This window comes from Vipera ursinii (genome assembly GCF_947247035.1).
Source record: "Vipera ursinii genome assembly, chromosome: 9".
NCBI classification, from domain to species: Eukaryota; Metazoa; Chordata; class Lepidosauria; order Squamata; family Viperidae; genus Vipera; species Vipera ursinii.
The window spans coordinates 4,060,987-4,084,311 of NC_139523.1; the positions used below are offsets into that span (position 1 = coordinate 4,060,987).

Genomic DNA, 23,325 nt, shown 5'->3' on the forward strand with positions numbered 1-23,325 from the left:
CCCGAGAGGCGGGGCCTGAGCCCCTCGCCCCGCCCCCTCGCCCCGCCCCGGGCTCCCTCCGACGCTCCCAACCTGCTGGGCGGGGCCGCGCCTCTGGCTCCGAAGCCCCGCCCCCCACACATACGTGTGGCGGCGGCCCCGCCCCCGCGCTCCGAGGCCCCGCCCTCCAGGGGGCAAGGCGGGCGGGTGGCGTGGCCGCTCGGACTCGGCGGGCTGCCTCCCACGGGCCCCGTCGCGCGCCGGACCGCTGCGGGTAAGAGCGGGCGAGGGGCGGCGGGGGCGCGTTGCCGGCGGCTGCAGCAGCGGGGAGGCTCGGGCGATCGAAGGGGGGGAAAGCCGCCCCTTTGTCCCTTTGTTCGCGCTTCCCCTCCTGGATCTATATGCCCGGGGCGGAGCGGCCGACGCTGGAGCCCGAGTGGGTCGTCGGAGGCGGAAAGTGCCCGGCGGCAGTTTGAATGGGGATGGGGAGGCGCGGCCGCTCGGCCTGGCGTTTCCCCTTCGGGCTGTCCGAGCAGAGCAGGGGTAGGCAAGCTCGGCTCTTTTAGGACTCGTGGACTTCAACTCCCAGAATTCCTGAGCCAGCATAGCTGGCTCAGGAATTCTGGGAGTTGAAGTCCACGAGTCCTAAAAGAGCCGAGCTTGCCTACCCCTGGACCAGAGCCTCCCCAAGTGCGGCGGCCCAGAGGGGCTTCTCGACGGAGCCGATCTCCTCTTTTCGGCTGGGGCGGGGTCTCCGCAGCCTGCTCGGCTTCGGGAGCGGAGGACGGCCGGCCCGAGGTCTCCGGGAGGGGCGAGGCTGGCGGACGGGGGGGGTTGAGCCGCGGACGCCCTTCTCGGGTCACCCACTTCAGTCCCAGGAGATTCCCCTCGTTGCTCTGCAGGCGGACGGGGCAGATTTCCCGTCTCCCCCCTCCCCGTTAGCGAGGGACCTGGTCCCGCCGGCCCTGCCGGGATTAGAGGCTTCCTTCCTGGAGGCCCCGAGGGGGTCCGGGGGGGCCGCTTCCCTCCTCGCTCTGGAGCTGTGGGCGAAAGGCAGAGGGGGCACAAGTTGGCGACCGTCCCTCTCCCATCCGCTGCCAGCAATGCCGCGATCTCTTCGTGAATCTTGGCTCAAACCTTCTCCATTCCCGCTGCCCCCCCCCTCCGCCAGTTTGGGTTCTTTGTTCTTCGGTCAGTTTGAAAACTGCAGCTGGAACTGGCGGAAAGCGAGTGCCCCGTCAGCCCCGCTGCCTCCGTCGAAGGGTCTCTGCTGCTTAGGAAGTTGGCTGCTTATCTCGGTCGCAGGAGGGGGAGACAGACTTCCTTACCAAAGGCTGCTAAAAAGTTGAGCCCTCGAGGAGTGGGGCCAGAGTCTCGCCCTGGAGGTGCCCGCTTGGCATCTTACCAGGTGACCCGTTGTGCTGCTTATTCCTAAAGGAGCTTCTGGAGTCCCAGCTGGGGAGAATTTCATCTGGGAGGTGTTGGCTACTATTGCATCGCCAAAGAGCGGTGGTTCCTTGAAGAGATAATTGGCGGGTGTGTGTGTGTGTGCTTCGTTTTCATTTGTGAAAATGAAAAGTTCATGCTAGGAGGAAAAAAAAACAAGGTGAAATTGTAATACTTGACTCCAGAGCATTTGCATGCCATTTTCGTGTTGTTACTGTGGGTGTGTTAAGATCCTGACCAGGGTCCCTCTCCAGCATGCGGTTTTTCATCGGAAAGCAGAAAGGCTTCCAGCTTCAGGAGGATTTTAGTAGAAGACTCCAGTCCCAGGAACCAGCTGTTGTTTGGAGGGTGGAGGTTTCCTTATTGGGGTGCTGGCTGGGTCAGCATAAACTCCATGCCAACAGGGTCAAACCACGTTGATGAGAGACTGTTTGATTTCCTCCTACCATGTATTTCTAAATGGGGTGGCATTTGCAGGATTGACATAGAATACGATTTGGTGACCAGAATCAATCTTCAAAGGGATCTCAGTAGATTTGACACTGGGCCCTCTCTGATCATACGCAGTCCAGTGGTGAGAAATGTGGCATTCTGCATTTAAATAGGGAAAACCAGATGCACAGTAAAGGACATTTGTCTCACCAACAATGTGTGTGCGAAGGCCTGGGTGTCCTAGGAGACCAAAAATTAAGTCAGCAGTGCAGCCACTGTAACCTTGGGATGCATTAACGGGGTTGACGGAGCAGTTTTCCTCTATGTTGAACTGGTCAAGTAGCACCCGGTTTGCAATACCAGATATTCGATATTTTGTGACTAGTGAGCAATGCTTTCTTCTCACAACACACTGGATTCCAGTGTCTCTGGCAGCTGGGGGTGCCTGGAGGAGACTCCATGTGTGGTGGGGGCATTTGTGAGACTCAGAGATAGCAAGCCAGCTTAGCTGCTGGCAGAACCCTGCCGTCTTCTGTACAGTCGGACCTGTTTCCCTGGGGAACGCTTGAGTCCTCTCGCAGGCCAGGATCTAAGTGCCTAATTGAAAACTGTTCGATCTCCCCATGTGCACATTCGCAAAATGAGCAATTTGCCTCCTGCCCACTTGTAGCTATTTATTTCAGATTGCCAGGTTCTACAACAACCCTGGACGGTGTACCCTAAAAACCCCTGGAGGATTTCAGAGCTTTTTCCAATGCAGCCACGGTGGGAGCCAATCGTACTGGGGGGGAGGGGGGGAATAGATAAAGCCACCAGCTCTGGTGGCCCTTGTATGTTTCCTGCTGCAAAATGGGCTGCCAGGGCAGCTGAAATCTCTGGCCAAAGAAAACAGTGGCTGGGAAATGGAGTACAGCAGCTATTGAATCCGTTCTCTGCTATTCCTAGAGCAGCAGGCTCGTTCTCTGGGGCCACACTGCATTCCGTAGGGGATTCAACCCGAGGAACGGTGCCAAGGAGCAGCCAGCCTGGAGACGGACTTGGCTGTGAGGCACTGCTAAGACTAACAGTTTCTGGTTGCTGGCTTTCAAAGCAGAAAAGCCAGCTCAAGCCCACAGCTTCCTGCATGGCATCTGTAGCACCTTGAGATGCCTCCACACACACACACACCTCCCGATCCTCTGGCCAAGATGCTGAAAGCTTTCTGAACTTTTGGTCATGGCAGCTCAGAGCCTGGCTGGGTCTTTCCAAACATGAAGCATGGGGTTGGGGTTAGTTCTTTACGATGCTCTCTGGCCTGGTCGGTGCTTAGGGTGGAGATTGGCCCCCGTTTTTGTTGTTGCTGCCGCTGCAAAGATTATCCTTGGAGAGAGTTGTCCTTGCTCTGCTTCTGGTATCCAATCCAGCCAAAGTGCCATGTCCTTCCAGCTGGGGACAGGTTGATACTTTCCTAGATTCCTCTGGGGGGATGAGGTTGCAAAACCGGCCCCACAGTGTTTGGGTCAGGGTCTCTGGAGGCATGAATCGCGTCTCCCTTTTGCTTCTACATGGACCTCGTGCTGAGGCACCTGAAAGAGGCTTTTGAGACTCAGGCTGGATGGCAAGGCCATGCAAATGGATGGGATTGCTCTTTCCCCTCCTTGTCTGCCTCCTTGGGTGCAAAGGCCATCTGGACTCTCACGTATCTTCAGTTACAACTCAAATAGGAAATTGTGGTCTGATTCCAGGCGATGGAGTCTGGGTGGGGCAGCCCATCAATCCTTTCTCCAGACACTCCCCCCACTCCTGAGTTACTCAGTCTTTCAGGACCTGGATTTGCAACAGGAGTAACCATAAACTTCTTGTTTAAAAAGTTCTCTTGCATTTATCCTAGACTCACTTGACAACCAGGTGAAATTGAAGATCCATGCAGTGAATCGCCCAATGAAGCAGATAGTTTATATCAAATAAATAGTGGCCTGAAGAGCAGGTTTGGCAGAAGTACAGAGAAGCCCCCTGCGCTTGAGGAACTTCTCCCACCCAGACCGAGCCCCTGAGGTTGCAACACGGGTGGCAGAGACAGGCAACCTCTCCAGAGCCCCTTCTTTTGAGCCTTGTGGGCTTGGGATCTATTTTGAGGCTACTGAAGAAGCCACTGTATCCACCAATTCACCCCCAGCCCTGGGCAGGTTGACTCAGTGGTCTGGAATGTTCTCTTTCCAGATCTTTCCACCCCATCTCCCCCCCCCCCGCCCACCGCCAACCCGCCTTCCCAGAGAAACCACCTCTTTTGTTGTCAGATGAAGCCATTCCCTCAGAGATCTGGAGTGATTCCCATGCAGAAGCCGAGGTCTTGCTCAGAGAGGCTTGGCCCAAGGCTGCCTGGCTTTGCTTTCGCAATGTGGCTTCCCTTTTCTCCCTTCCTCCCAGCTGCTGATTCATTTCACAATCTCACACAGGGCCAGTGTGAGTCTTAAGGTCTCAAAGGTAGCTCCCTGCAGCCTCCGCCAGGCTCTGTTCTGGTTCCCAGGTGGGGAATGGAACTCAGCGCTTGCTTTGTGCTGTATCTGCTGCCCTCCTGGGTGCCAGGCTCCGCTGGGCCTTCGGCAGCCTCCTGGCCTGGCCTTGATCCCCACCTGGGGTGAGGGGGGGGATGGGTGAATAGCTAAGGCAAATGGAGATCATCTTGGCGGTCATGGCTGTGCCAGGGATCCACGTCAGCAGCCCCATGAGAGTGTTGGGAATGTGCTGTTTCTCCTTTTGCAGCCCTGGATTTCCCAAAGGTCCCTGGCTGGGCAACATGAAAAGGAAAAAAATAAATAAACCAGATTTAAGTCATGCTGCATTTGTATGCCAAGAGAGAGGCCGCAAGCTTCCAATGCTGACCAACTTCCTGTGCATGGCTAAGTAGGAAGAAAGTGTAGGCTGCAGAGTGTAGAGTGCAACTGCTTTCTTTTGGGCAGCCCAGGGCCTCAGACACACATCCAAAGGCTTCGTGCTTTGGCAGGGTCATTGCTGCAGGTTTCGGCAGACGGCGTGGGAGCCACAAGGAACCGCAAGGGGGTCTGTCTACAGCGATCCCCTTGTCAAGGACTCAAGGCCTCTGTGAGCACACAGTTAAACCAACTGAACGTTAATCTTCAGGAAGCAGCCCTCCTGCTGCAGTGGAGCCTCTCCTCAAGACACCCCATTTTTCTGTGTCGGGGGGCTTGCTACAAATGCCTGGATGCTCCCCCTCCCCTCCCAGCGTGCTGGCTTCTGCCAAGCGCAGCTGCTGGCTTGAATCTTCTGCTCTCTTTCCTGCTTTCACTAATGCCTGGCATCTCTCAGACTAAAAATACTGGTTCCAGATTAGAAGGTCCTTCTGTGGTGACCCATCATACGGGTGCCTGGAGGGTCCAAAGCAGCTGGCCAAAGACCTTGGCCTCCTCCCGTGTTGGAGGCTGCCCTTTTCCACCTGCTCTCTCTGTCATCAGGGCATGCCTCCCTATTCTTTCCCAGGCTGCACAGCAACCAAAATAGACTTGGGGATTGTGACAGACAGCTATGTTACTCTTCTGCCAGCCGTGTATTGATTCCACCCCTTTATGCTACACTTGGAAAGTCATTAGGGTGTTCGTTGGAGTGTGTGTGTGTGTGTGCGCGTGTGTGTAGAGGATCACCACCTTGCCTAAAGAAAGGAGTGGGAGAACCTGTCTGGGACTGAGGAAGATCACCTGCTCTTTCTCCATACAAAGCTGCATCTGTAGCCCCCACCTTTTCTCTCACTCAGCCACTGAACTGTCAGGAACAAGGAGCCAGGATAGAGTTCAAAAGCAAATTTATCCTATGCAGTCTATTCATTCACAAGGACCTGATCTACTAATAGTCAGTGTGAATTGGCGCCAGATAAGAGTCAAGGGACTTCAAGGGAGGCTGGACTTAGGTCTCTTTTCAAGGGCACAGGGACTCCGGACTGAACCTGGTCATCTCCTACAGAACTGCCTTTTAAAGAGGGCTTTCAATCTCTCAAGAAGAGCCTCGAACCTCTGTTACCGCTTTAATGCCTGCTTTTCACCTCTTTCCTAGGCAACTCCATACTAGAGCTTGGTGGAAAAGGGTATGTGCTGTGCATCAGTTGGGAGCTGCCAGTATATCTCTTTTAGTTCAATTCTAGAGAGAGGTTTAATATTGTTGCATCTGTGTGCATTTTAAAGGGCTAGCAGATGAAAGATTACAAGAATTCACAGATACCATTATACCCACACCCTTCTTTAGAATGACAGGCATTCAGTTATTTGGTAGTTCTGAGCATTGCGACTGACCTCGCATTATGTGTCAGTCAAAAAAATTTCCTGCACCATTGTACTGGCCAAGAAGCAGGTCTGCCCTTAACGCTTTATACAATGCATTCTTGTGCTTTATGACATTGGCTTGAACACCTTGACCCAACTTTGCAAAGTGAAGGAAAATTGCTTGAATTTCTGGGTCCTTTTTGAACCCCAGTGTTGCAGCAGCTACAGACCCCATGGAGCACTGGGGCTCAAGTTGCCACTGTTCTTTCAGCCTCTTGTTTTGAAAGCTCTGAAGTTGCCTTGCCAACTGTCAAAAGTCAAGACTAATTTGGATATGACTCCAGTTGAATCCCAAGCACGGCAGAGCTTTCCAATTGGAGAGAAGCCCTTTCTGATAGCTGAAGAGGAGGCTGAAGGTCAGGTGGGGTGGGGAGGGGTGGGCTAAAGTCAGACCATGTACCCAATGTACGAAGCACGGCTGATATTTGACAACAGGGTAAATAAACGCTGACATTTGGTTTGTAAAGGCCTTTAAAAAGTGGAGGCAATATGGAGGTAAACCCAAATGCAATCCTCATTATTCTCTTCTCTGAAAACTCCCATGGTGACCAAATGAAAGCGGACGGATGGGTGAGGTTGCTCCCCCCCCCCACCTAGACCTTCTCCACACTGTTGTTTAGAGGTTCATGAGTGCAAAAGGTTCGGAACAGATTGTCAGTGGGGGGGTTTCCTGCCCCTGGATTGGGTCCTCTGGTTCGGAGTGGCCCGTCTCTTCTGCCTTTGCCTGTGGGGATGGCTGTCATCCGCATGTCTAGGTGGAGGAAGGAGGGACAGGGCAAAGATGGAAAAATCCCCCTCACACTTTTCCCATTAAAAACGTAACAGTTAATTTGGGTTTTGCCTTTTGTGACCAGGGGATCCTGGTCTTGGATGGTGCTGACTGATTTTTGGTACCCTTTGCGACATACGCCACCGAGCCAATGTTCTTAGTGGCATAGAGGGGATCCAGGTGGATCTGGCCTCAGGTTTTCCATTGGTGCCCCGTCACTCCTGCCACGGAAGCTCTCCCCAGCTTAGAATGTGGAAAAACAAACTTGCTCCCTCGGATGTGTCAGTCTGTCTCCTCGGGTGAATCAGGCGTGGCGCCGGCAGGTTTATGTTTTGCAACTGCTTTTCTGCCCAAAGGTGAAACTTTCAGCAGAGCAGGAAGCTTCCTTGTGGATTTCAAAATTGCCCTCCCTCCCTGAGGGCTGGCTCTGTGGCTCTTAGACCACGTTCAGCCTCAACTCAGTGGCTGTTTGTTGAGAGCACCCCTTCCTGCTAGGTGCTCACCAGTCATGGACCAGCAGGTGCCAGATCAGCAGCGCCCTCTCCCCCCCCCAAAAAAAATCCCTTTATACTTGAACGCCTACCCCCAATTGTAAGGATGTATGCAAGAAGGTGATGCCATAGGCCAGACATGTCAAACACAAGGCCCGGGGGTCGGATCCGGCCCGCGAAGTGGTTTCATGTGGCCCGCAAAACCATCCTGGAAAGAGTGAGGGAACGGCCCCCACTGCCTTGGCCCTGACCCAGAGACCCTCCTTCTGCCAGAGACCCCCAGATCTGTCCCACTCCTGCCCAGGCCCCCATAGGCACCCTTGATGCGAACGATGTAGAGCTGGCCACGCCCACCCGGTAGGCCATACGCACTCTAGCCACGCCCACCCAGTAGGCCACGCCCACCCGGCCCCCTGAGGGCAACTGCAGTGCTGATGCGGCCCTCAATGAAATTGAGTTTGACACCCCTGCCATAGGCCCTGTAGGGCAGGTTGGAGGAGCCATGTGAAAATTTCAGTGCAGATGTTGGTTTATTTAACAGTGTCTATAGCCTAGTGGACTCTGGGCAGTGCACAGTCGATCAACAGAAGTAGAATAACACAATAATGTAATGGAATAATCTGTCCACCCATAATCACACAACCATAAATCCTTATAGTCAGCTTGGGCTAAGCTCTGTTGAATCTCATTGGCTTTATCTGCTTGAGAAATGTCAACAGCAGGGGTCTTCAAACTTGGCCCTTTTATGACTTGTGGACTTCAACTCCCAGAATTCCTCAGCCAGCAAAGCTGGCTGAGGAATTCTGGGAGTTGAAGTCCACAAGTCATAAAAGGGCCAAGTTTGAAGACCCCTGGTCAACAGGATGGAAGCTACGTGTCCATCCAGAGGACCTTCCAATGAGAGGGGCTACCCCAGAGAAGGAGCACTGCCTCATCCATTTCCTTTGCACTTTGGGTGGGAGGGTCATCAGTGGGCCTCTCCTAGAAGTCTGGGCCAGATGGGCAGATCCTGGTGCTGTCTCATAAAGGGGTTGGTTTAGGACAGGGGTAGGCAACTTTGGCTCTCTTACGACTCGTGGACTTCAACTCCCAGAATTCCTGAGCCAGAAGTCCACGAGTCATAAAAGAGCCAAGGTTGCCTACCCCTGCACTAGACCAAACTGGCCTTCTTAAAAATTCTGGCTCTACCACTGTTGTGCAAATCCAGAGGACTATCAGGACAATGCTACATCCTGCCAGGTTCTTAAGGTTGCTTTAGGACAGGGGTAAGCAACTTTATCTCTTTTACCACTCATGGACTTCAACTCCCAGAATTCCTGAGCCAGCCTTGCTGAGGGGAAAGGGAGAGGTTTCCAAGCTGAGCCACGCTGGCTCAGGAATTCTGGGAGTTGAAGTCCACGAGTCGTAAAAGAGCCCAGGGTGCCTACCCCTGGTTTAGGACTAGGAAGCAGCAGTGTGTCCTGGGCTGGAAGCTCTTGAGGTAACTTTAAGATGGCATTTCCCAACCATGGCAGGACGTTCTCCCCAACGCACTCACCGATATTTTTTTTTAATTTTAATTCCATTTATATCCCGCCCTTCTCCGAAGACTCAGGGCAGCTTACAAGCTTAGCAGTAGCCTTCATTCTATGTATATGCCTGCTTATTAGGGCTTTCACACACACCCCAAGCGGCATTATTACAAAGTCAGCTTATTGCCCCCAACAATCTGGGTACTCATTTTACCTACCTCGGAAGGATGGAAGGCTGAGTCAACCTTGAGCCTGGTGGGATGCGAACCTGCACTAATTGCAGGCAGCTGGTGTTATCTGGCCTGGTTTGTGCCAGTCTCGGTTTGGGATCATTTCCAACAGCTGCCTGACAGAATGTCTTATGTTGTCCCCCTGGCATTTCCTTTTCTCTACCTGGTATGGCTGCAAGCTGAGCTTGGTTTTTACCTGCTGTTTACGCAGTTGCCACCAGTCAGGAGGACCTCCCTCCGAGGGAGCGTGTTCCCTGCCAGAGGGTTACTCCTGGCAAAGCAGGGTTTAATCAGAAGTTGCTCTCACCCGTCCAGATGCAAACTTCCCTCTTTGCCCTCAGATCAATTGCACTGTGGGAGATGGGCTTGGTGGACTCCTTGCTTCCAGGAGGAGGAATACTCAGTCTGCCTCTTGGATCTGTGGTTCACATGGGGGGGGGATATTTTTCCTAGTTTCCTGAATTTAATAGATGAATGCGGTGGGGGGAGGGGTCCCCTTTGTCTCCTCCGCAACCCTTTCATCGTAGGCATCTCTGAGCTTCCTTCTGGGGTAGTTTGGGTCAGCGTGCTCTCTCAAGCGTGGCAAGCTGAACTCTACGATGATGCTTCCCCCCAAATCTCCCCAGTGAAATGGGATGGCTTGCCTCTGAGCCGTGGCACCGAAGAGGACATTCATCACGGCCTTGAAAGGTCTCTTCCTGGGAAAGATTCCTCCTCCTTGCTTGAGCATTGGCGCTTTTGACCGGGCTGGGAGTACTGAGTTGTGCAGGGCTTTAAAAGAAGAAAAGCTTTCGTAGAGAGTTACGGTTGGTTTGCGCTAGGGCTGTAATAGATACTGGATGGCCCGTGCCCAGTCTCTGCTGAGGGAATTCTATCCAGCCTTCCCCCCACCCCTCTCCCGCTCGCTCGCAAACACACAGCAGCAGATGGCCGGAGAAGAACAGCCTGAGTCCATCAGCTCTGTGTCATTTCAGACGGGGGAGGGGGGTGTTCCTTGCTGGAAAAGAGATCAAAAGTTCTTTTTTTATTGTCAGTAACCAAGATACGGGCACTTGACTTGATTTCTCATCAGGGAGGGTTGCAAAGCCTTCACACCCTTAAACACCTGATTTATATCCTCCCCGTCTCTCTCTCTCCCCCCCCCCATGGCAGCTCTCCAAACAAAGAGTCACCACCGTGGAGCGAGCCTGTTTTGACCAAATTTGGGGAAAAAAGTTCCCTTGAGCAGTTGAGCAACATTAGTATGTGGAAGATGGAGAACTGCTGCCTCCCCTGGCTGAACACACAACCAGTTCCAAGGAGAGCACCGTCTCCGTCAAGTTTCCGCTTTGGTTTGCCTGAGCACAATAGAGCACCTTCCTCTATTCCAGCCCTGCTTGTTTTAGGGAGTCATGCGATGAGGACACGGGTTGGATAATCAGACAAGTGACTCTGGCCCTGGGGTCCCTCTGACCTGTAGGAGGGACTGTGCTTCCACAGAAGAAGCAGGTTTGTTGGGGGGCCATGGAAGGACAGCAGCCAAGAACCCCTCTTTGCGGCTGCCTTTCCTGTAAAAGGCAGGCCCAGCTACAGGAGGGTACCCAAATCACTGCAATATCTTCTTTAAGGGGCTGTCCTTGGAGACTGCCAGCTCTCCAAGAAAACCCAGACCAGGAAACCAAAGTCATGCAAGCTAATACAGTAGCAGTAGCCTTTACAGTGGCAATTGGGACTGCTTGTAAAATGCAACCTCATGTGGCCACATTGCTTAGCAACAGCTGTTCCTGCTATCTCTCTTGCTGCCTTTAAGCAAAGGTTGTGGGTCTCCTCACAATTTCTTATAAGCTTCCAACAACCAAACTCTGGGGAAGCTGGAAGGAAGTTGCACGCCCCAGGTGGCTTGCAAGCAAGAGGCCAGGCAAGTCAGCAGCTGCTGCTGGGAGGGAGCGATGTGGCGAGGTGTGGGGTGAGTGCTGCCAGGTGGAAGAGGGCGCCTGAGTGGGTGGGGGCAGGGCGCAGCACGGAGGGACAGGCAGGATGCACAGATGGGGGAGACTTTCTCAAGCAACGTTCTCTGCCAGCTTCCCTTGGTTGACTTTGTAGGAAGTTGACAGGGAAGGTTGAAAATGGCAACCACGTGACTGCGGGACACTGTAACCCTCATAAGTGTGAGCCAGTTACCAAGTGCCCAAATCACAAATAGTAATGTGACTGTGGGGTGCTGGAATGGCTGAAGCTTCGAGGACTTGTAAGCACCGTTCGTCCAGGACCCTCGTAACTTTGAAGGCTTGGTGAATGAGTGGTTGTTAACCGAGGACTACCGCTGTTACTTCTGTTATAGGGTTGCAGGAACAGAATCTTGCAAGTCTGAACGCTCTTCCCCCTCCTCCATCCCTTTCTCTTCATGAGAATAGGGTCTTGCGTGAGATGCTTTCTCAAATTACATTTTGGCCCCAGACTTGGATTTTCTTTCTGTGCTCCTGTGGTCTTGATTCTGGTTCTCTCCCCTCAAGGATATTCCTTCTGCCCATTGCGGCTAAAGAGGGCTTTTCAGCTGAATAGTCAGTTGCGTTGGGCCCCCAGTGAGAAGGGCTGTTTCTTGCTGCTAAAGCTTGCAGGAAACGTGGACTTTGCCTCCCTTATGAACTTGTCACCAAAAGTCCCGCTTCCTTGTCAACTAAAAGTCATCACCTCATTTACGAACCTGGGAGCCAGAACACTGAGCCTTGGGGGGGGGCCCGCAAACCCCCACCCACTACAGTCACACAGTAGTGCTAAAAGCGGGGGGGGGGAGAGGCAGCCCACCAGACCTAGGCTGTCACCTATGCTGAGCTGGGGGGGGGGCGGCATCCTCAAGCATGCTTGGGCTCTGGGAGGGCACAGAGCAGAGTCGCCGGGGCCGAGGCCAGGCCTGCTCTGGCTGTGAAGAAGGTGCTTACTCGAGTCTTGGGCTGTCAGGGAACCGCTGTGCTGCTGCTCCCCATCAGTCCGCCCGCTTGGCTCTCACCTCCCTGAAACGGGAGTCGAATGATTCAGAAGGCTCCATGTGGGCAGTGAGCCCCAATGTCAAGGCTTGCTTGCGGTGAATGTTAATGATTTGAACAGTTCCACTCTTTCTGGAAGCCTCGAAATATCTTGTTTGTTGTGGGGGGGGAAAAAGTGCCTTTCAAGTTGCTTACGGCCCCAGGGTGGGGATGGGGAAGCAGAGATTTAATGGACGGTGGGTTCTAAGGCCGGGTCACTGAGGGAAGCATCTGTTTCCCAGCCTCCTTGGAGGGTGGGCCAGTAAGCTTAATGTAATCGCTAGGTTGGGAGAGACCCTTGCAAGCCAATTGCAGGAGTTCAACTATCTGGACAGAGGGAGGACATGCTTATCACCACCAGTGGAATGAATTGCTTTCAGAAGCTGTGGGTGCTCCGACCCTGGAGGTTTTCAACAAGTGATTGGGCAGCCATTTATGACTCGCGGACTTCAACTCCCAGAATTCCTGAGTCAGCTATGGATTGGACTAGAAGACCTCCAAGGTCCCTTCCAACTCTGTTATTCTGTGTTCTGTATCACATGCCTTTCCGGAACAGATTCCTTACTCTGTAAGTCGCTCTTGGGAATGATAAAAAAAATAGCCTGGTGTTTGAAGGATGCTGTCCTTCCCCCCCCCCCCACCACCACCCTGTCTTTTCTCAGCTCCTTCAGTTGTACTTCGTAGGGTTTACATTGACCTTTACATTTTATTCTGGAGGCATCCAGAATGGGCCAGTCCTTCAGAGGCATCTGACTGAAGTAGGAGAGTGGAATGATCGTGTCCTATGAATGGAACATGATACTTTTGTTAGCCACCTAAACTGCATGTCTCCTTTGCTGCTACAGGACACTTCTGGGTCCTATTCAGTTACATATCTGAGCTTTTTTTTTAAATAATTGCTTATCTCTGTTAAATTTCATTTTGTTAGTCTCAGCCCTTTTCTCTAACTATCACGTTCATTGTGAATCTTATTACTGTATATATTTCTGTCTTTTAGGGTATTAGCTATTAGGGTATAAACTATTCTACCTTTGTGTCTCCCTTCACAGGCATTTTCCCCGTCTTAATTCTTCTTGGTTCCCCTTCTCATTTCATAAAAACGATGAAAAATAAAGGCCCCGAGACTGATCTTTGGGGCATCCCACCTGTTGCCCTCATTTGATGAGGAATAATTGATCATCATCTTTCAGTAGATGGTTTGGGGCCCAGGAATCTTTCCTGATCATTGTCGCACTTTCTGGTTCATATTGATTAGAATCCTAATCAGCCTGCCGCAATGGACTTTATCCAATACTTCACCGAAAACAAGATACATATTTATAGCAGTGTGCCATGTATTGGGGGAAAATTATCCCATCAAAAAAAAATGAGGTGAAATTAATCTGGCAAGAAGCCCATGCCGATACTTGTAATTACTACTACATTTTCAAAGTGCTGGTCTGTAATTTATTGGAATTTCCTTCCTTGCCTTTTCCTTCCAGACAACAGCTGCCCTTTTCCAGTCATCCAGCACTTCCCTGTTCTGGATTTCTCAAAGGCAAATGCATGGAGGATTGTCTAGACCTGCCCCTTGTTGTTCTTGTCTTCCCCGCAGTGCACTTTAACGGCTCCTGGAGATTTAGACCCATTCGAAATAAAAAGATGTTCCAGATGAGATTTTTTATCAAGTTTAAATCCTGTTCCCTTTTTTGTTGCTTCAGTTTCTTTCGAATAACTCTTGCATTTTGGCGAATCCACCTGACCTCCATTGTGCCTATAATGTTTTCTGCTATCCTTATTATTTTTCACACTGAATGTTACTGTAGAAGCAGTGGAGGCCGTGAATTTCATCAGCCTATATTCCGTTGTTTTTTTTCTTTGAGTGGTTTAAGGAGCTTTGCGGACCAGCGGGGGGGGGGAGGGCAGGGAAGACGAAATAGCTCCGTGCGCGTGGCAGGCACAGCTCCATTTGCACGAGTGACAGGCACTCCTCCACGGGCATGAAGTTCCATTTGCGTGAGCAGTGGCCACTTGCACGTGCATGTGAAGCTCCGTTTGTGCAAATGGCCGGCACTCGCACATGCATGTGCTCCATCTGGGCTTGCACAAATGGGAGCTTCACACACTCACACTAGTGCCCACCACATGTGCATATGGAGCTATGGGCTTGCCTGGTTCCTAACAACCCACGGCTCAGTACCGGGTCATGGCCCAGGTCTTGGGGACCCCCCCCCTTTAAGAGCCCCCCTTTCAGCAACACCTTCACTTTCTACAGTGCATATTTCTTTATATGATAGCGTTTTCATCTTCAGTTGCTATTTAAAGCCCACCCGAAACCAATTTTACCATGTTAGCCAAACCCTTTTTTTAAAAAAAAAACAATCCTTGTTTGATGCAATCCGTCTTGTGTCAAGAGTCCTTTATGTAGATATTTCAGGCCCTGGCTCCAGAAGCCAAATTGCTCCCACGGATACCCCATTTGTGTAGCCGTGTCATGACTTGCAGGGATCCACTTGGCCTTTTCGGTCCTCTCTTAGGGACTGAAAGAACGATGAGCGCACGCTTGAGGTCTTGCGCTTCCTTCCAAGGTCTGCATGCCTGTGGTGTCTGGGTTGCAGCTATCTCTCTCCATATCATTCCTTCCACACGTCTAAGCAAGAAGGGATAATTGCCTTGTCGGTGGACTGGAAAGGTCTTGGGAGTTGTTCTGTCATGTCCTTGATCTTTACTCCAGGCAGACAGTGCACCTCTTTCGCTAATGGATCCAGTCAACGTAGTCTTTGTTTCAATTCCTTTTGTAGTCATGAATCACCACCTGTCACGATTCTTATCAGACACAATCTCCTCCTTTGCACCCTTTGGAGATCCATCCTCTCTTTCTCTTGCCACCTTTGGCTTCTAAGAACCTGGGCACGGTTTCTAAGTTTCTAGAGGGCTTCTAACCCCTTGGCTTCTGGTCACTGCCCTCCTTCACTGGGCTGCTCCCAGTTCATCTTGCCTTAATGGTGGAGGAAGTCTTTGTCATAGCACCTCCCTGTCTTTGCACGTCCACCTCCTTTCTCACCAACTCAGGTGTGTGACATCTGCTGCTCCGGTTCTTCCCAGACTTGCCGGTCACAACTGCAGGCTCCTGTCCTGTCCATGCTCACGTTTGTTTCACTGAGTTTTCCTTTCTTCTCCTGTTCCCTTCTTCTCCGGCTCTCATTGCCCAAATGCAAACACTCTTGTTTTAGAGAAAGGATTTGGGAAGGAGTTGGCTCCCTCTTTCTCCCCCGCCCCCCCCCCCCCTGCTGCTGTAGGAACTTCATTCTCACCATTTCTGGAGGTGAGATGCTGAATGACAGGGAAGGGGGCAGGCACAGAGAGACCTACAAAATAGCCTCTAAGCACACGAGGAGCACATGCAATGAGAGCTGCTGTCTCTGGAGTCTGTTGGGGTTCCGGTTTCAAATGTAAGGAAATATTAGCATTTGGAGAAGGGGCAAAAGATGAAGTTTGCGGAAGAAAGCTCGCAAGCTTTCTAGCCACTTGGGACATTGCAGCAGAGCTGGGTGACCAAGTGCACTGGAGTTGTTCGATCGAATAATAAAAATCTGCCTTTCATTTACGGCAGCTACACGGGTACTATTGAATGCAAAACTAGCCATTTTGTTCATAGCGTGGAGTGTAAAACCAGCCACTGGCTGGGAAGATTGCTGTTGGGGAGCCAGGATGTGGTTCTTCTGCTCAAGACAGCATTTGTCACAGGAGGCAGGGCTCTTGGCTTGGCAAGGACCGGTGGAAGTTCAGCTTTTGTTGCAACATGGCCCTGCGTGTGCTGCTTTTGCAGTTTTTCCCTCTTCCTCATCCCTCTTCATCCCCCCCCCCTCCTCCTTCCTTCTCTGGTTTATTTCAAAAAGAATTGAAATGCTGGAATTTCCTGGAGGCTACAGTGATTGCTCACCCTCTCCCAGTTTCAGGACAGCTAGTCCAGGCATGCTAACGCGGGAGCTCCTGGCTGGAGACCAAGCCATCGGCTCTTTTGGAAGAGGACAGCAGCTCCTCGCTCATCTGGCGAGGATGCTGCCGTTCGCTGACAGGAGATGAGAGGTCTGGAGGAACTCCCTGCTTTTGCGGCACTGGATGACGCTGTGGTCATGGGGGGGGGGAGCCTCTAGCTAAAGCTTCTGGGGAGAACTGGCTTTCTGCTGGCAACAAAGGCACTTGCAGGTGAGGAGTGGGGAACTGGCCCCCACTCCCAGATGGCTGCCTGGCTGACAGCCAAGGAAGCTGGAGGGCTACCTAGCCAAGGGTGCCCCCGATACCCAGAGTTTGAAAGTGAGGGCCGAGACCCCCTGTACCTAGAGCTCATCCAGAGATGTAGAAAAAGAAAACCGCACCAAGAATTGAATTCTGATTCTGAAAACTTCAGGAACCGTTTCCTATCTTGCAGTTCCCTCCCCACTCGACCCCAGTGCGAGGTGGGGCTTGTGCAGCTCATGGGGAGCAGCACCCCTCCTCTCTCCAGCTTGTGTGGGTATGCCTATGCAAGACAAAGAGGACCACTTTCCCCCAGCGAGCAGATCTTTCCCCCCCAAAAAAAACTTGGCTAAGGAAGCCAACTGCACTTTGTTTTGTCTTGTTTCCCAGGAAGCACCTCCACTTCCAGCCAGCAACATGACGGAGAGCTTTGACTGTGCCAGCTGCAAGGAGACTCTTTACGGGCGCAAGTACATCCAGGGAGATGGGGGTCCCTTCTGCATCCCCTGCTACGACTCCCACTTTGCCAACACCTGTGACGAATGCAAGGAGCTGATTGGACATGACTGCCGGGTGAGGTGCACCAGTTCTGCTCAGGCTGCCCCTGCTTCCCCCACCCCACCCCTCCCCCCCTGTTCATATGGGACCTTTAAAAGGAAGGCCTGGGAAAATGTAAACTACCATCAGGTGATCAAGACAGTGCCCAAAACAAATCGGAATTAAGGTCCCACAGCACCCCCCTAGGACATAGCGTTGCTTTAACAGCTAAGGAAGCAAGAAACCCAGCCACCTCAATGAGCAGAGGAGAGGCCCCAGTACTTCCAGCCTTTGGGGCTACCGTGACTGAAGGAGGCCCAAGGCCACCTTGGCCTACTCGAGACTCAGGACTTGCCCTTTTGACCTACCTTCTCAGCTGCTGACCCCTTTTATTTATTCCTCTCTCCCAGCCCCCCTACAAGCCCTTTCATGGATCCTTCCCGCCCGCCCCCGCTGCCACCATTGCTGTGGCTACCCAGTTGAACTTTCTCGGAGCAGCCTCTCCAGGTTTCAGTCCTGAGAATTTGTAGGATGGTTCCAGGAGCCTCCTGATTCACACATGTTACACCATGGAATTGTCTGCTCTCTGGAGCTGCCCTTCCCTTGGTCAGATGGGGCTTGAGGTTTTTTTTGTTGTTTTTTTTTAATTCCATTTATATCCCGCCCTTCTCCGAAGACTCAGGGCGGCTTACAAGCTTAGCAGTAGCCTTCATTCTATGTATATGCCTGCTTATTAGGGCTTTCACACCCCCCCCAAGCGGCATTATTACAAAGTCAGCTTATTGCCCCCAACAATCTGGGTCCTCATTTTACCTACCTCGGAAGGATGGAAGGCTGAGTCAACCTTGAGCCTGGTGGGATGCGAACCTGCACTAATTGCAGGCAGCTGGTGTTACTTAAGGAGGCGTTAGCCCACTGCTCCACCAAGGCTCAATCAAAGGTTGGGGGTTGGGTCGACAGGATTCAAACAAGGATGAGAGGAGGATGGGAAGGGAGGCAGACCAGTGTGAAATAGATTTCAAGAGCTTTATTAGTTGCTTGTGTGACTGTGTTTGTGTGAGTCTGACAGTCTGATGTGTATGAATCCAGCAATTAATTCATCAGAATCAAGCTGGAAGGGATCTTGGAGGTCTTCTAGTCCAACCCCCTGCAGGAGACCCTGTACCATTTCAAATAGGTGGCCGTCCAGTCTTTTGTCATCGTTCCAAGACGGCTACCTTGAGGTATTGGTGCAGGGTCCTGGGAGGTTAAAAGGCTCTGATATCACCGTGTTGCTCTTGTCAAACCTAATTGTTTTGCACAAAGTTGGTCCCATTCCTGCTATGCAGAATCCTGATAGGCCAGATCCCATTAGCGGAAGAGATGCCTTGTGTGCGTTATTTGTTGAGACCTGTGGTGGTGCTTTAGATGGGGGGGGGGCAAAGTAAATGTGGGTGTGTTGCCGTCTGCTTCTGGTGTTAGCATCATCTCCTCTTGTCCTTTGCTGCTGATGAAAGTCTGCCTCAGGCTGGGCAGAGTCAGCCTGTAGGTGTGGTTCAGGCTCCTGAGGCAGGGCAGGGCCTCCTCTGCTTTGGGCTGGGCATAGAGCGAATGCGTTTGAGTGAGCTGCAGGGGGCAGCCGACAGGCTCCGGCCGCTGTTTCTGGGGCTACCTGCACGGCATGGAGGGGCCATCCCAGAGGAGAAATAGAAACCTCAGTCCCAGGTGCCTGGAAGCAGGAGGCCACCGCCCTCTGACCTCTGCTTCTCTCCCCCACAGGAGCTGTACTACGAGGACCGCCATTACCACGAGGGCTGCTTCCGCTGCTTCCGCTGCGACTGCTCCTTGGCCGACGAGCCCTTCACCTGCCAGGGACAGGAGCTGCTCTGCAACGGCTGCTATTGCCGGGAGTTCTCCTCCCAGTGTGTGGCCTGCCAGCAGGTGGTCATGCCAGGTGCGCTGACGACGCCCCGAGCCCCAGACCCAGCAGCCCCTGGGCTTTTGGGTGCTCACCCGCCATCCCTCTGCCCGCAGGCTCTCGGAAGCTGGAGTACAGCGGGCAGACTTGGCACGAGCACTGCTTCATCTGCAGCAGCTGCCAGCAGCCCATTGGCGCTCGTTCCTTCATCCCGGAGCAGAAGGAGTATTACTGCGTCCCCTGCTACGAGAGCAAGTTTGCGCCGCGCTGCACCCGCTGCAAGAAGGTTGGGTCTTGAACGCTCGAGGGGAGGGGGATGCGGCTGGGGCAGGGGGGCCCACGCCAGCCCCTGAGATGAACCCCTGCTCCTGTGCTCACAGTCGCTGACCAAGGGAGGAGTGACTTACCGGGAGGAGCCGTGGCACAAGGAGTGCTTCGTCTGCACAGGCTGCCAGGCCCCCCTGGCTGGGCAGCAGTTCACCTCTCAAGAGGATCAGCCCTACTGCATCAAGTGCTTTGGCAGCCTTTATGCCAAGAAGTGCAGCGCCTGCGCAAAGCCCATCACAGGTGAGTCGAGCGGGAGGGCAGCCCGGCCTCTGACTCTGGAGAGTTGCGCGGGGGACGGACGGACGGACGGACGGCCCGGCTCCTCTGCAGAATCAGATGGAGGTGGGGCCCTGTCCCATGCCGCCTCCTTTTTTTTTCCAGGTTTTGGGGGAGGCAAGTACGTCTCCTTCGAGGATCGCCACTGGCACCAAAGTTGCTTCAGCTGCTCCCGCTGTACTACCTCCCTGGTGGGGAAGGGCTTCATCCCTGACAGCGATGAGATCCTGTGTCGCGATTGTGCCAACAGTCTCTGAAAGGACATCCCCTGTGGTTGTCCTCTAGATTGTGTGTGTGCCAAAGTTCTCTGCTGGGGCAGTGGCAGGGCAGGGATGGTCGCCCCCTCCCTGGCATCGCTGACCGGCGCCAGCTGCCTCTTTCCTGCCAGACAAAAATTGTGGCTTCCTCACTTGGCCTGTTGTCTCTGACGAGCTGGGGCCGCTTCCCTTTTTCACCAGCAGCGTGGTGGTGACGTCCACCCCCACCGACCGTGATCTGCCTCGACGGCTGTTTTCTTCTGGGTCCAGAAGAGAGCAGGCGCGTGTCTCTCAGAGGGAGGCAGCCTTCCATTTCCCACCCAAGTGCATTTGCTCTTCCCTGGGATCCACCCGGGTTGTCCGCCGGTTAGCAGGACAAGCTCAGCCGTTCCCCCTCCACCATCGTGTTTCTTTCTAGCCACCCCACTTCCCCCTGCTCACTTTTGCATGGGGAATGGAGACCTCCACCCCTGAGGCATGGAGTACCATTTCTCTCAAACCACCCCCCCAAGTTCTGGAGTGACAGCCAGCCCTTTGGCAGGGCATCCCTCCTTTGCTTTGGTCCCCAGGAATCCCTGAGTGGCTGCAAAAGAAAGCTTGCAAGGCTAAAGGCTTTTAGTTTTTTCTCCCACAAACCCTGGGCTTGAGTTTTGAATCCCCTGACCTCCGCTACCCTCCCCCCCTCTGGGCCTGGACTCTCTACTAGCTGTGTTCTGTCCTGGGAGTCTCCCACTCTTCGATCCTGCCCTCCCACCTGGAAGGAAGGGGCTCTGTTGCTTTCTGCAAACATTCTCTGTGGCCTGAACTGCTTTCCTGCTTTTCTTTGGTGAAATGCTATGCATGTTCCTTTAAATGCACTGTGTAGCCATTGCCTCAGATGCTCTGCTGTTGGGGAGTCAGAGACCACCCCTGGGTGTCTGCCTGTTGATGGGGTTGCTCACCTCTGGCCTGTGGATCTCTCCCCTCCTTTTCTGACTTTCTCTAATAAATCATGTTAATGGATTATTAAGGATAACTCACTTCAAGAACGGGGGAGGGATAAGATGGGTTTGCCATGCTGGATTGGACATTCAGTCTTCTCACCGAGCTGTTTCCCAAATCCTAAAGAATTCAACACTTTGTCCTCCAGCCCACCATCGGACGCTGCTGGGTGTTCCCAGACCTCTGCTCCACTCGGGATTTGGTGCAAGGAAGGGGAAGAGTGTCTCATAACAAAATTGAGGGATCGTTCCCACTTTTGAGTAGGCATTGCTTCACCTCCAGGCCAATCTGGCACTGTATTCGGCTGCAGCCCCTCCAGAGTGGAAAGGAGGGGGAAACGTCTGCAACCAAAGTCAAGACTCTCTGGCAAGTTGTGCTCATAATAACTGAACGTCAGCCAAAGTAGATGTGGTGTACTATAGCTTCCCCGTGCCATCCTTTCCTTCCTGTTCAGGGACTTCCGGCCGCTTGGGAAAGGGAGTAAATTTGGGTCAGACTTTTTCCTGCTTGCAGAAGACGCTCGGCAACATTACGGGCTACCTGAAGAGGCTTGTGTAGCATTTGAACAGGGGGAGGGTGGGGGCCCACCTCTAGGCACTTGGCAACCCAGTGCCTAGTTACCTCTATACTGCTGGAACCTATTAGTGGTGGGGTGTATCTTCCCAAAAAAGGAAGCGGATCAGTTTCGTTTGGCCAGCCACATCTGGATTCTATCCCAAGGGGGTGGATGGGTCATGACCTGCTCTGCCTGCCTGATTTATTTGTGGGCTGAAATGAGATCATGCGGTAAAGGCTGGCGGAGCAGTAGCGAAAAGGCCTCCGAGCTGGTTTCAACCAGATGCTCTGGGCAAGGAGGTGGAGCTCAAGGGGGAAGGAAGCCAGACACATAGAAGAAGCCCCACAGGCGTTCTGGAGAGGCTTCAGTCAACTCTCCTAATTCAGCCTGGGCAGGGCGGGCCCAGTGCTGCCCTGAGGGGCCTGGCACCCTTTCTTGCCTTTACCACCGTGGGCCTCCTGGAAAGATCACCCACTGCTGCAAACCACAGTGCTCTGGAATCAGCCCTTCTCCCAAGTCCAGTTATGTCCATCCCAAAAGATAATCAAGCAACAAACAACAAGAAACCAGCAAAGCTATTATTAGAAGCCAACATTTCTCAAAAACAGATCGTGCCAGTCAAACCTTACTGCATTCTATGACAAAGTGACTAAATTAGTCCACCCGCAAAATGCTGTGGACATAGTATGCTTGGCATTTGACAAAATAGTCCATAACCTACTTCTCGATAAAATAGAAAAATATGGGATAGACAGCATCACCAAAGTGTAGTCCTGAATGGAATTATATTTACACTGAGGGAAGTATGCAGTGGGGTACCCCAAGGCTTTGTCTTAAGCTCAGTACTCTTCATTATCTTCATAAATGATTTAGACTAGGGGATTGAAGGGGAACTCATCAAATTTGCAGATGACACCCACTGGGAGGAATAGCCAATACACCAGAAGATAGGCTAAAGATCCAGAAGGACTGGCCCTATCTAACAAAATGAAATTCAATGATGAGAAAAGTAAAGTTTTACACTTAGGCAGGGGAAAAAAATGCACAGGTACAGAATAGGTGACACCTGGCTCAATAGCAGTAACTGCAAGAGGGATCCAGAAATTCTAGTGGACAACCACTTAAATGTGAGCCAGCAGTGTGCTGCAGCTACCAAAAAAGCCAATGCAGTCCTAGCTGCTTCAACAGCAGAATTATATCAAGGTCATGTGAAGTGTCAATGCCACTTTACACTGCCTTGCTAAGACTACAGTTGGAATACTGTATCCAGTTTTGGTCACCACAATACACACACCCCCCCCAAAAAAAATGTTGAGGCTCTAGAAAGAGTGTAGAGAAGAACAACAAAGACGATAAGGGATCGGGAGGCTAAAACGTGAGCAGTTGCAAGAACTGAGTATGTTTAGTATAATGAAGAGAGGGAGTAGGGGTGATAGTCTTCCAATATTTGAGTGGCTGTTACAGAGAAGAGGGTGTTAACCTATTCTGTAAAGCACCTGAGGACTGGACAAGAAATAACTAATGGAAACTTATCAAGGACAGATCCAATTTAGAACTAAGGAGACATTTCCTGAAAGAACTATTAATGGAATGGATTGCCTTCAGAAGTTGTGGGTGCTCCATCACTGGGTGTTTGTTTGTTTTTTTTAAAAAAGATATTGGACAGCAATTTGTCTGGAGTGGTAAAAGGTCTACTCAAGCAAGGGGCTGGACTAGACTTCCAAGGGTCCTTCCAACTCTGTTATTCTGTATTCTGTAACTATTCTACACATTGATAAGTATTCATGAACCACACTGGTCTAACTTCATTTCTAGCTTTGCTATCTGCCAGGATGCCTTATATGTTTATTAAAGGATGTTTCAGTAAATCTAAAAGACGAGAAGTAGCTTACAAAGTTCATAAAGGATCGATCGTTCACAATTCATATTCAGTGACTACGTAATCAATGGGCATATGGAGCCAGTCATATTTCCATTAAGATCCACATTTCTTGCAAGAAGCTACCAACGATTAATGCATTTTTCAGACTCTCTTCAGCGTTCTCGGAGCACAATGGCTGTAGCAACAAGCTGAACCATCCGTGCCCGTCATGTAAAGGATTCAAA

At 52.1% G+C, this 23,325-nt stretch overlaps 1 protein-coding gene across 1 annotated transcript; it reads left to right on the forward strand.

Moving 5' to 3' along the window:
• The first annotated feature begins 163 nt into the window (after window positions 1-163).
• Window positions 164-22,861, forward strand: FHL3 (four and a half LIM domains 3). The gene is made up of 6 exons (XM_083369939.1): window positions 164-253; window positions 16,779-16,961; window positions 18,684-18,858; window positions 18,939-19,108; window positions 19,203-19,389; window positions 19,531-22,861. Exons 2-6 carry the CDS (start codon window positions 16,806-16,808, stop codon window positions 19,680-19,682), a joined length of 840 nt encoding a protein of 279 aa, XP_083226065.1. The 5' UTR covers window positions 164-253; window positions 16,779-16,805; the 3' UTR covers window positions 19,683-22,861.
• The last annotated feature ends 464 nt before the right edge of the window (window positions 22,862-23,325 follow it).